The 12,969-nt window shown below is 47.4% G+C and overlaps 1 protein-coding gene across 1 annotated transcript in view; it reads left to right on the forward strand.

Annotated features, from left to right (window-relative positions):
* The first annotated feature begins 2,211 nt into the window (after nt 1–2,211).
* CDKL2 (cyclin dependent kinase like 2) overlaps nt 2,212–12,969 on the forward strand; it is a 53,077-nt gene continuing 42,319 nt past the window's right edge. Inside the window, exons 1-2 of the mRNA XM_090031925.1 lie at nt 2,212–2,483; nt 4,098–4,294. Coding sequence (XP_089888051.1) covers nt 4,127–4,294 — 168 coding nt within the window. The 5' untranslated portion in view covers nt 2,212–2,483; nt 4,098–4,126. The remainder of the gene's footprint in view (nt 2,484–4,097; nt 4,295–12,969) is intronic.

Consider the following 12,969-nt stretch of genomic DNA (forward strand, 5'->3'; position numbering starts at 1 on the left):
GCATGGTTGCCCTAATACTTAGCTGCCCTGCCCCATTGGTCCAACAATGATGGAAAAGTACTTTAGCTGGTTTGGAAATTACAGTTGTTTAAAAGTGTCCCATTCCCAGTGGGATACTAATTTATAGCTCTGAATTACAGTTTCCAGCTGTCTTTCCCGTGAGCACCAGGAGGATATTGCTGCATCAGTTCCTTGCTGTTGAGGTTTCATTTCACAGTCTTATGACTAGATTTTTTGCAACACAAATTTGCAGCTGGGGATTAATTCTTTCAGATAAACATTGATTGCACTGATAAAATTGGGCTTGCTCCTCACAGGTGTGCTTGGGTTCCAACTTAAACACCTTTGAATAGATGGTGTTTCTTTAATCCTTTAAAAAAATCCAGTATACCTAGCTTCCCTCTCTCTAGTTGTGGGTGGTTTAGATACCTGTTATAGAAGTAAGCCCTATAGTCTCCATTTTGAAGGGAAGGAGCTGTGGGATATGCAGAGGTAGAAATTGGGGTGAAGGTTTAGCTCACCAGTGTCAAACATGACCTCCAGTCTGAATCTACCTACAGGACTGTCCCAGCTGGCCTACTCGTAGTCTGGAGGCTACCAAAAGCTGGTTGGCATGTCCTGTCATAAAATTCAAGGCCCCTGGACCTTGATGGACATGACTGCTAGCAGCAGCATCATGGACCTGTGCTGCCACCTGAATGTGGAGCTGTACTGCTGCATATCCCTGAACATATTTTGCTTTACAAACACAGTTCTCTGCTGCTACATGCCCCCAGACCCATGCTGTTGGTGAATGCCAGTCCTCACTGCCGCACACCCCTGGGTGTGCTGCTGTGTGAACATAGCTCTGCACTGCTGCCTGTCTGTCCCCAGATGCATGCTGTCATGCACCACTGGATATGTACTGTTGCATGATTGTGGCTCTGTGCTGCTGCCCACCCTTAGACCTAGCACCATTTGTTGCACTCACCATGGATCCAGCTTGGGAGGAGCCTCTACAGTCCAGATCTGGACCAGACCTCCATTGCAAGTCTAACATCCCTGGTTTCAACTACTGGAGTAAAAAACTGAAGAAGAAACACAGTTTGGGCAGGGTTTTCATATTTCATGTCCTGTTTTCTCTGGGTTCTAAATGTGTGGTGCCACTTCTGGTTGCCACCAAGAAAAGCCTGTGGTAATGGTTCGGTCTGATGCCTGCTTGAAGAGCTTGCCCTGAACCCAACCAAAAGCAAGGGATGCCACCAGTCTCCTGCAAGTGCTGGCTCTGACTTTCACATAAAGTTAATAAGCGGAGTAATTGGCAGAGGAGCAAACACTGTCTCTAATACCATACAGCCTGTGTCTGCATTTTGGCCTGAGCTCTAAACAATGTCAGAAAAAAACTACATCAAGCTCTAAGCATCCATCTTCAGTCTCTTGCAGCTGCAACTGAGCTTTGCATGTGCCCATGCCTCTTTCAGAAGTGCAGTCTTCCTTGCTTGCTTTCTGCTGCCCCAGGGCCTTGTCCGTGCAAAGGGTACAAGTGCCTAGTGTCCGCGGCCCCTGCTACATGTTACGCAGGGGCATGCAATTGTTTTGGGTGGAGGGCTGCTTACTGAGTTTTGGCAAGCCAATGAGGGCTGCCTGACAGGCTGCTGGGGGCAGATAAATATTAATTTTCTAAAATTTTTAGGCCAGATAAATGGCCTGGTGGCCTCATTGGGCCTGCAGGCCACATTTGGCCCACCCCTATGTTACACACAAGGTGCAATCACCTCATGTGCCACACAGTGCATTGACACCAGCCCCAAGTGCAGAGCCAATAGCACACAACTGGTTAATGGCACAATACCAGTACATAACAAATATTGGGGATCCTGGTTTTCTCCAATTTAAAAAAAATCCCCCATTTTTGGTTTAAAAAAAACAAACCCTAAACCCACATTTTTCCATGATTAAAATGAAATACCACTCTATCTCTATATTAGTAGTGTTTCATTTAAATCGTGGGAAAACGTGGGTTGGGGACTACTTTGTTTAAACCGAAAATGGGGTTGTTGTTTTTTTTTTAAATCACGGAAAACCAGGCTCGTGATCAAAATGAGGATGGGGGTATGAAGCACTGCCACCCGGGCACTACGGGCGGTTGGGAACGGCTGAGGGCGCAGCAGCAGGCAGCCAGCTGCTGATTCCCGGTGGGGCGGGGCCGAGTGCAGCTAGGAGCGGCGCGCATGCGCGGCGGGGCCCGCTCGACCTGCGCCGCCGTCCCCCTCCGGGACGCCGGGCTCTGGCGGGCGCAGGGCCTGGGGAGCCGCTGGCGGGCCCGAGTGTGGAGGCGGGCGCGCGGCAGGAGGAGGGGCCCGGTGGGGCGGGGCCGCTGGCGTCCGGGAGGCGGGTGCCCCGGGCAGCGCCACGCGCCGCCGCCTGTTGCCGCGGTGACCGCTGGCGCCCTGTGGGGGGCGGGGCCGCCGCCGCAGCCGCCGAGCGAGGCCGGGCTCCGCCAGGTGAGTGCGCGGCCGCAGGGCTGGCTCCGCTCCGCCGCCCTGGGGCCGCGCTCTTCCCGCCGCGGCGGGGAGCGCGGGCCGCCCTGGGAAGCTGCGGGGCCAGCTGCTGCTCGCCTGCTACAGGCACCTTCTGGGCTCTGCTGCTTGCTCCCGCCCCCCTTTTCTGCGGCATGTCTCGTGGGCCGTTTGACTCTAATAGGGGGCATCGCGTAGGGGCTGCAGCCAAGCCTGGAGTGCACCAATGCGCCTGCCGGGACCAAAGGTGGAAGGTCTTGCCCCTCCGCTCAGGGTCAGATCATTGGCCATACCTGGGGGCAGGAGGGAATCTTTCCCTATGGTCAGGGTAGGAGACCTAGGGGGGGTCTTGCTTTCCTCTGAAGCAGGGGGCATGGCCTCCAACCAGGGCCTATTGAGGTCTATATATATATATAAATACTGACAGCATTTCATGGAAGTGGGAGCCACTTGCTGCAGTTCCCCTTCTTCATCTGTGGCAGGTCTGGGTGTTAGGTCTGTGTTGTGTCAGGCTTGTGTAGAGTTGAGATGATGGTTTGTATGGGGTAGTTTGGATAAGGATCATCCTTCCCCCACAGGGGGTTGAATCAGGTGATGACCTCAGGAGGCCTTTTCCAGCCCTACTTCTTTATGATTCCCCTACATCTCTATGATGGTGTTTAAAAAAAAAAAAAAAAGGAAAAGGAGTGAACACAAAGCAAATCCATTCATCAGAGTAACTTACTAGAATTCAGCAATTCCAAGAAAAAAAATAGCAGTAAAAATGTACTGCTTAAGTTACCCTGGGGTAGGAGCTGTAGGTTATCTGGGGGTAGCCTTTTGCTGTTCTCAGATAAACTCCCAATATACTGTACTAGCATCATTGGGGTAGCAACCCTGGGGTAACTGGTGTTCCTGATGTAAACAAGCTGTAAGCAGGGAAAAAAAACAAAAATGGGAGTAGGATACCCTCCTGAAAATATCCTGGGTACATCAAAGAGAGAAAACTCTAGTGGGCAGAACGGTGCCAGTTTAAAAGCCAAACAAAAAAGAGCGAATTATCACATGAAGATTGAACTGTGTTTCCTCCTCCCTACTGTTCTTATGCAGTAGGGGTGACTGAAATGGATAGTAAGTTTAGGAAGAAAAAATTATTTTCCAATGGAGGATAACTAATGCAAAGCAGTGCTTTTTAATGGGTTTTTGTACGTGCTGTTGCAATAATTTATTCACTGTTTTAGCTAAGATCATAACTGCTTTTTGCCATAAAAATATACAGCACAAGTTTTTATTTAAATATAATATTTTGCTAAGTTTTCCTGCTGCCTTTTTAACTTCAGTTAGGACTTCTTGCCTTGTCCTACAGACACCCTTTGGTTAAAAATGTACTGAGCCATCCAGCAACAAGCAAACCTTTAGTATGCCTCATTGTCTTTTATTTACAAATTTTGTGAAAACTCCTGGGAGGCCACAGAACCCTGCTGGAGAAGGTTCTAGTTAAGCATGTATGAGGGAGAAAATGGCTAATCACTACAGTAGCAAAGAATTTATTAGAAATATGGGTTTAGCAAAGGAAAATCCCTGTCCTCATGCCTACTAATCCCGGTTTCTGGCTTTCAGCATAAAGATATTTCTGTTTCTGAGTTAAAATGGAAAAGTATGAGACCCTCGGGCTTGTTGGAGAAGGAAGCTATGGGATGGTGATGAAGTGTAGAAACAAAGACAGCGGAAGAATTGTCGCCATCAAAAAATTTCTGGAGAGTGAGGATGATAAGATGGTTAAAAAAATTGCCATGCGAGAAATCAAGCTACTCAAGGTAAGCTGTGTTGTAGCATAGCATGCAGCAGCAACATCACGAGTGTTGCAGTAACTTATAGCATGTGTCCTTCTGTGTAGGACTCCAATATTAGCTGAGGCTGTTCAATATTTGAGCAATTACATTAGAAAAAAAATTGGATCTAACTACTTTGTCTGCATGTATAGAAATGATCCAGATGAATATGGATATGGTTGACTGCTGTTTTCTTCCTTTCTTTCTTTGAAATACTTTGGAAGATTTGGTTTGTAATTTGCTCAGCTCATGTGGGAGTTGCTTTTCTGTTTGGTTGGGTGCTGGTCTTAATTGGGTGCTGGTCACCTGGCTGGCACTGAGTTTGTTAGAAATGTTTGTGTGCCCCACTATTCATGAGGGAAGAGAGAAAGGAAATGAGACGCAAATGAAGCCGCGCCCTTGATTTCCCCGGGACTGCAATTAGGAGCGATTTGTTGATAGAACCATTCCCCTCTTGTACCAGATGGAAGTATATTGGTACTGTTAATTCACTGAGAAGGGGACAGAACATGGGAAGGAAAAGCATCAAAGTAAGAGCTGATAATAGCAGCAAGTTTTCCAGTGTCTGGTACTATGGGCAAACGCACCTGAATTTGCCTATACAGTTGGAGTGTTGCTCCACCTAGTGTAGTATTCTCTCTCCAGCTATGGCCAACTCCTGGGGAATAATTTATCCAAAAGAAGTAGTTTTTTCTGTCCAGAAGCAAGAAATTTAAATAGTAACAAGAGAGATATAGGTTAGATATTAGGAATAATTTTCACATTTAGAGAGCAGTTAAGATCAGGAAGAGTCCGCCTAGAGAGGTTTTGGAAATCCTTCATTAGGAGTTTTCAATTCAGGTTAGACAGACACTTGTATGGGATGCTTTTGCCAGGGATGATCATTCCCTGAGCAGGGGGTTCACTGAGATGATCTCCTGAGGTCCCTTCCAGCCCTGTTTTTCGTCGTTTCATGATTTTTATCCCAAGCCCCCTCCCAGCATAAGGCATGCTGAGAATGTCCAGTTTCCAAAAGGTTCATGTTTCTTACTGGTGGTGTGGATTAAAAGTAAAGAAGTGTTTCCTAATTAAGTAGGAATGGCAACAAGTACAGAACATAGAGCATGGGTATAACGTACTAGCACAAGTCTGCCCAGTGCAGAATACAGGCAGTCGGTGGTCTCTACTAGCTGGACTTCATCAGATGTCTTCAAGGACAGAGCTAGGCGAAGAATTCTGCTATGCACAGAGCATTTTCATGGGGAATATGGAGGGAGTGGGGGAGAAACCTAGTATTTGGTGCTTCACCCACATACGTTAGAATAAGGAGCCATTTACACTGGATTGTGGAACAGAGTGGGGCTTATCTCAGTTCTGTACCATTTTCAATCTGCCATGCATCAGTGTCACCAATTAAGCCTTAGGTTCAACACTCCTATGAACTGAATAGATTCAGCTCATACCTATGCCAGGATTGTTATTTTAGCCTTGTCTGTTGTCTCTGACTAAATCTGCAGACATTTTAGTCTTCATGAAATGAAGTCAGCTACCATGTGGAGGAAGACAAGCTGTGTGGAGTAGAGGAAGAACGGGTTAAGGATTACTTAGAGGAGTTCAAATCAGGGCTGGATGGTATACATGTTAGAGTTCTGAAAGAATTAGCTGAGGTAATTTAAGCTATCCTTGTTGTGAAATCATGGAGGTGAGATGAAGTCCCAGTCAATTAGTGCCCAGCTTCAGGAAAAGGAAGGAGGGGGATCTGGGAAATTACAGACCAGTCTGAGCTTTATAGCTGGAAAAGTTGTAGAGCAGGTCCTTAAGGAATCTATTTCAAAGCATCTACAGGAGAACAAGTTCAGCAGGAACATCCAGCAGGGATTCACCAGGAGCAAGAGATGCCTGAACAGCTGTTTCCTTGTTTGAGGTGACAGGCTCTGTGGATGGAGGAAGAAGGGGAAGCAGTAGACATGATCTGCCTTGATACACTTATTCATAAGCTAATGAAATACAGACTAAGTGAAAGTACTATAAGGTGGATGGATATACAACTAGTTGGATTGCAGCCCTCAGTGTGTAGTTGGGAAGAGCTATCAAGTGGGGTTCTTCAGGAGTTTACCCTGGGCCTGATATTGTTTAGCATCTTCATTAATTATTTGGACCATGGGATTAAGTGCATGCTTACAAATTTGCAGATGACACCAAGTTGGATGCAGGTGCAGATGCTTTGAAGGATAGGGCTAGGGCCCAGAATGACCTGGATAGACTGGAAAAATGGTCCATAATCAACCAAAGGAAATGCAACAACGACTAATGGAATAATTGCATGCATAAATACAGACTAGGGAATGATTGATTAGGCTGCTGTACTGTAGAGAGAAACATGGGAATTACAATGGATCATAAACTGAATATGAATTAACCATGTGTTAACCTGTTGCAAAAAAGGGCCAAAAATGCAGTGGTTTGTATTAACAGGAGTGCCTCTTGTAAACCAGGGGAAGCAATTCTGCTGTATTTGATACTGGTGAGGCCTTACTTGGAGTACTGTGTTCCATTATGGACCCCACATTTCAAGCAGGGTGTGGACAGATTGGAGAGAGTCTAGCAGAGAGCAACAAATATTGAGAGACCTGGGAAACATGATTTGTAAGGAAAGGCTGAAAGAACTAGGATTATTTTAATTTAGGAAAGAAGATTGGGAAGGAATTTAATGGCAGTCTTCAAATACCTGGAAGGAGATTATAGAACAGGGGTGGGCAGAATATGGCCTACGGTGCCCTGCAACAACTGTGCCCTGCCCAGCCATTCTGCCCACAAGGGTGGGAGCGAGGCACCTACACCCACGTCAACATATCCTGTTATGTCTTGCTCCCACCTTTGTGGGCAGAAGGGCTGGCCCGGCTAGTATGGGGCAGGGCTGCTGCTGCAGGTTTCCCCGGCCTTCCCTTCCTTCCGGGCAGCAGGTAGGAAAACGGGGGTGGGGATGCAGCTGGGCAGGAGTGCAGAGTGTGCAGTTGAGACTGGCTGTAGTGGAGCCCCTGCCCAGGGGGGCAGGGGCAGCATGAAGCTAGGCTGGGCGGGGGGAGGGATACGGGGACTCCTCCCATTCTCTCTCCCATTGTGCGCAGCCCTGGTAGGCATCAGGGTGCGCTCTGCTTGGTGCTGGTGCCTGGCTCGGGTCAAGGCTGCAAGGACCACAGCCCCCATCAAGCTGTTTGTTTCCCCAGTGCTGCCTGCACTCACTGGGCACAGGAGGGAAGCCTTAGGCACTGGAGCGGGTTGGGGCAGGGAAAGCAGTGGCTCCAGTACCTGGGGCTTCTCTTCTGTGCCCCATGAGTGCAGGGAGTACCAGGGAAATAAAGTACTCGGTGGGATCTGCGCTCCTCACTGCAACATGCAGCCCTGGCCAGAGCCAGGCACCAGTGCTCCCACCTGCTGCTGTCATGGAGGGCACGCACGCACACGCGCACATGCACGTACGCAGACTTCTGGTGGCAAAGGTCAGGGGTTAGGGGTGGGACTTCTGATCCCAATATGGTAACCAGGGGGAAGGGTACCTGTTAAGGGGCAAGGCTACTCCTGCAGCCCTCAACAGCTCACCAAACCTTGTTAAGCAGCCCTCCACCCAAAATAATTGCCCACCCCTGATATAGAGAGAAAGGAGACATATTTTTCTGTGTGACTACAGGGTGCAGAATGAAAGCAGTGGTCTTAAACTGCATCAGAGTAATTTTAGGCTCAAGATTAGGAGGAACTTTCTAACTATGAGGGTAGTTAAAGCATTGGCACAGGCTACCTAGACAAGCTTTGGGATCACCATCCTTAGAAGTCTTTAACAGCAGGTTAGACAGACACTTCAGTCAGGGACGATCCTGCCTTGAGCAGGGGGTTGGACTGAACGATCTGTGAAGTTCCGTCCAGACATACTTTTCTATGACCTATCACTAAACGTTCATTTCATATCTTGGTCTTCACAGCCATAAGAAAAGGAGCACTTTAAACAAAGGAGTATTTTAAATGTAAACGGAGGCATTCAGTATTTAGCCAAGAAAGCAAATTCTGACTCCTCCAGTTGTTCTAAGCTAAACCTGCTTTTATCTGGTCTGTTGCAGTCATACTTTGTACTATCACATCCCAGTACACTCCAGCTTGCAGGTATATTAGAAATTTATTTTTGTCTCTGCATGAAAGGGAACTTGGCAAACAGAATGTTTTCCTATTAAGATACCACAGTTAAGTGATTTTAGCTTCTTTCCATGTGGATAAAAGTCAGGAGACTTAATCCTCTTAAGGTTCTTAGGCTGTACATTCCACATGGTTGGATTCCAGTTTCTTTTATAGTCAAGGAATTTTCTGCAAGCTTTAGTTCTAATTAAAAAATATCAAAATCTTCAGTTTGTATGGCTGCAAAACTTTTCTCACCCCAGCTATGTATAAACCTGTGCTTAAATCTGCAAATAGTCTGAGGCAATAGCTGCAAGATGGGTGCAGACTGCAGTTCTGTATTGAAGAATGTTCAGTCTGAAATGTAACAACAGCAAGTTAAATACAAATATTGACTACTTTGCTGTTGACAGTTTTGACATCGGTGGTCCTCATGCGTGCTTGCTGTATCAGGTTTGGAGCTAAAGCCCCAAAATCTGACACCTCCTGGTGGTCAGCTGTACCTACTAGGTCCTCTGGCCTGTTGGTTACCTTCCATCTTTGATCCTCCTGCCTGCCAGATCTTTCATGTTAAGTTGTTGTTATAATTTTGGAGACTCCCCTCAGCCACTAGAGTGGCACCTTAAGTGTCCTCTCTGCCCTTTTCATCATAAGGCTGCTAGTCTAGCTTGATCCACACTTTGATTTGTGGAACCCTGCTAGCAGCTGCCTGCCAGTCTCCCAGGTTTGCTGTACTCTTGCTGTCCAGGACCTGTTTAGACTCAACTGAACTTTGGCCCTCTTAGCCTGTAACTGAGTCCCAATTGCTATTCTTAAGCCATCCCCACAGTTTTAGGGTCTTGACAAGCTCATGTAACCACACTCTGTCTCAGGGCTTCTTGCTCATTATCAGCATCTGTCTCGGGGCTTTTGCCCCAGTTAGATCCTTCAGGCTTCCTGTTTTGAAGCCATCTTTCTGGGCCTACTTGTCTGCCTTCTGCTCACTTTCGGCAGGCTGCTTCCCAAGCTCTGAACTGCCTCATCCACAGGTCCACTCTGCTGTGCACCCAGCTCTGGCATGACGCTTCGCCCCGGCCATGCTTGTCCACTCTGCACGCTGGATGTGCTTGCCTACACTGCCTGTCCCGGACAGGCCATCCTATCCAAAGTGCCCTCTAGAGCAGTGCAGGTTCAACTTGGGCTCAGTCGTGTTGTTTGCTCTATCCCAGACACAGTACTTAACGTACTAATCCTAGGCACGCCTAGTGTCTTCACAGGGGTGGTATCTTCTGCAAAATAATTAATAGCAACCTCTCAAGGCTCTCTTTAGGAGTTTCTCAGGGCTACTGTCTCAGTTATCATAACCAACACAGTGCCCTTTGCTGGGTGCCTTTAGAGCAGGAGTGGAAAATTATTTCAGCTGGAGAGCTGCTTAATGAGTTTTGGTGAGCTGGGGGCCAAAATAATAGCCCGTCCCTTGACAGGTGCTCTGCCCCCTAGTTGCCATTTTGGGACCAGAAGTCTTGCCCCACGACCCCTGACCTTTGCCATTGGAAGCCATCCTCTTGCTCCCAGGAGTATTTCTTTGGGGGCGGGGGGGCAGTGCCATCTTAGAACCAGGAAAAAAAACCCAAATCTTATACTAAAAGTCAAACATCTACTATAGTATATTTTAAAATTATTTCAAAAAATATTTTGACCTCATTTGTGTGTGTTTGTTTAGTGTATATAGAGGTGATCTCACAATAGCTCAAAAATAAAGTCTTACTCTTGCATATTGTGCGTGGGGGGGTATGCGGTGTGGTTAAGGGGTTGGGGGTGTGTGTGGGGCTTGTGAGGAGGTGTGGCTCTGTGTTGGGGTATGCGTATATGTTGGGGGTTGGAAGGCCTGGGCAGAGTATGGGTGAGGGTATTTGGGGCTTGTGGGGTGTGAGGGAGGGTAGGGGCCTCCCCTTTTGTTTCCCTATGAACCTATAATGGGTTTTATCCCAGGCAAGGAGACCACAGTTGTCCTAAACTAAAAGCAAGTTTATTGAACCCTAACAGATACAATTCTAAGTAAAATTGAAGTAGCAGTAGAAGTTTAAAAATTTGAGGTTTGTAGCTAGTTAAAGCAGATGCTTGCCACTCTGAGATGTTGAGAATGCAACTTCACTGGTTGATCAGGCTGTGAAGTCTTGTCCGGGGGACTTCTGGCTCCCATGCCTGATGTCGAGACAGGATCTTGGATTGGTGACGGGATTTCTTCAGGCTTTCATCAGGAATGTTCCAAGGAGGGGTTCCAACTCTTGTTCTTATATACCTTATCATTACTGTGTTCTCATTAATACATTAGCATAAGCTCTTCCCTATAATGCATATTAATGAGCCTATTTCCACTTGCCATATATAATTATCTGTCACTGGAATTTTTCAGTAGCTAAAAGCAAGTTTATTTTTAGGTAGGGGTTAGTTTTGCTTTTAATAATTTCCCTTTTCTTCCCAACCAAATTTCATATTTTGGTTGGCCTAATTCCTATTTTGACTTTGGTCATCTGACCAGGGTACTCCCAGACTTCTTCTTTTCCTTTGCCAGGGACAGGTCATGGCTGGGGTGACCTTTCTGTCAAATTTCTGCTGGGTTGCAGCTAAGAATAAACGTGCAGCGAACACAGACATCAGTTACTTGCCAAGCACCAGTACTATCAAGCTGGGTGCAGAGGCCTCTGAGTCCCAGCACCCCATACCCAACCTGCCATGGTGCACAGCCCCCGCTGCCTATGGCAGGGGGCAGGCTCTTGGGGTGCTTGTGGCACATGCAGGCACAACCACCTGGCGGCGCATGGCTTCAGCCAGTACCAGGAGCTGCACATGGCAGCAAGGAGCAGAGCCAGGCCAACTTTCCTCTATCACATGGGTCTCAGGTGCAGCTCATGGGACTTGTGTACCACCAGGGGAAAGCCCTGGGCAATGGAGATGGCTGCTTGCCTTCCCCGCTCCCTGCTTTTGATGGCAGGGAAGGCAGCCTGTTCCATAGTGTGGGGCTTTCCCCCCAGTGGCACATGAGTCCTGCAGTCTGCACACGAGCCCTGCATAACAGAAGCAGGCAGGCCTGGCTCCACTCCTTGCTGCCATGTGCAGCTCCCAGAACTGGCTGGAGCTGTGTCCCACCAGGCAACTGAGCATGCACAGGTCATGAATACCCTGAGGGCCCACTACCTGCAGCTGCCAGCAGCAAGGACTGTGTGCTGTGGGGGGGGCATGGGAAGGGGGTTCCCACATACCCCCACCCGCCTTCACACCCCCACACCTGTGAGAGAGTGCTTATGCTAAGCAAGGCCTAGCATTAAAAAAAAAAAAAATGCACTAAAACTCCCAGAATGCTTCAAGGAGGTTGAGGAGTCAGCGATTGACATTCTGGTAATCACTTTCTGACCCTTAGATGAAAATACTGAACTTCTGACCTTTAAACAAATGATAAAAATAGCAGACATGCCGCTTACATTGTTAAGAATAGGAAACTGCATGGCTAAACCGCAATGACGAAAAAACAACCACATATTATGTCAGTTTTGACATTTTAACCCTGCAAAACCCAGCAAAACATATAGATGAATAATGTATTTAGGTTATAGAAAATTAGCATAAGAAATATAAAGGTCATTAAGAATTAACATAAGAAGCATAATGATTATAATACAAAGCGTATCACCTGATAATATAATATAGATAAGTTAACTAAATAACCAATAGAAGTAAGAATTAGAAATGCATATGTATAAGTGTTATCATATATAACTAATAGTAAAGTTATGTTAGATGCCTCACTTCCATGGGGACAGTTTTGTATCTTTTGCCTAAAAAAAGATAAGGGACTCCTTTTAAATGAGCTGTTGACCAGTTCTGAGACTACCGAATCAGGCAGCCACACCTAGCCTCCGGGTTAGAGAGCCAGGGCTTGATTTGGGAACCTCGTGAACCAACAGACCTCCTTTAGTTTATGACTTTGTGAAACAATAAAAGTTTTAAATTGAACAGGTCTGAGCCTGTGCTTAATTCAGTCCTGTATAATTCAGCATCGAGCTCCCACAACACCCTGTCCACCTGAGCTCTGCACTGTCACCGCCCCACTGAGCACAGACCCTGGGCCCCACACTCCTGCCCAGCTGCAGCTTTCCTACCTGCTGCCCAGAGCAAGCACTGCAGCAGGGACAGAAGGAATAGCCACTGGAGTCCAGGGAAGCCGAACAGGTCCCCCAGTGGCTGGGGCCCTCCCGCACACAAGGATGGGAGTGAAGTGCACAGGCTAGGCGGGATACAATTAATTGGTGGGTGCTCGTGGGCTGGATGGAATTGCCCCTGGGCTGTACTTTGCCTGCCCCTGCTTTAGTGGCCTCTGTGCTTTCCTTCTAGCCATTCCCATGCCTCATGGCTTATATAAACAAAACCAACACTCAGCTGAACTAACTACACCTCTCTGGATACCTTTCCCCCAGGAAAATCCCCCTCCTCCATTAGTTAGTTCCCACCAGCTCCTCAGGGCACCTTGCTACCTGTAG

The sequence above is a fragment of the Crocodylus siamensis genome, chromosome 2 (genome assembly GCF_052110815.1).
Source record: "Crocodylus siamensis isolate JL-2025a chromosome 2, ASM5211081v1, whole genome shotgun sequence".
Taxonomy (NCBI): Eukaryota; Metazoa; Chordata; order Crocodylia; family Crocodylidae; genus Crocodylus; species Crocodylus siamensis.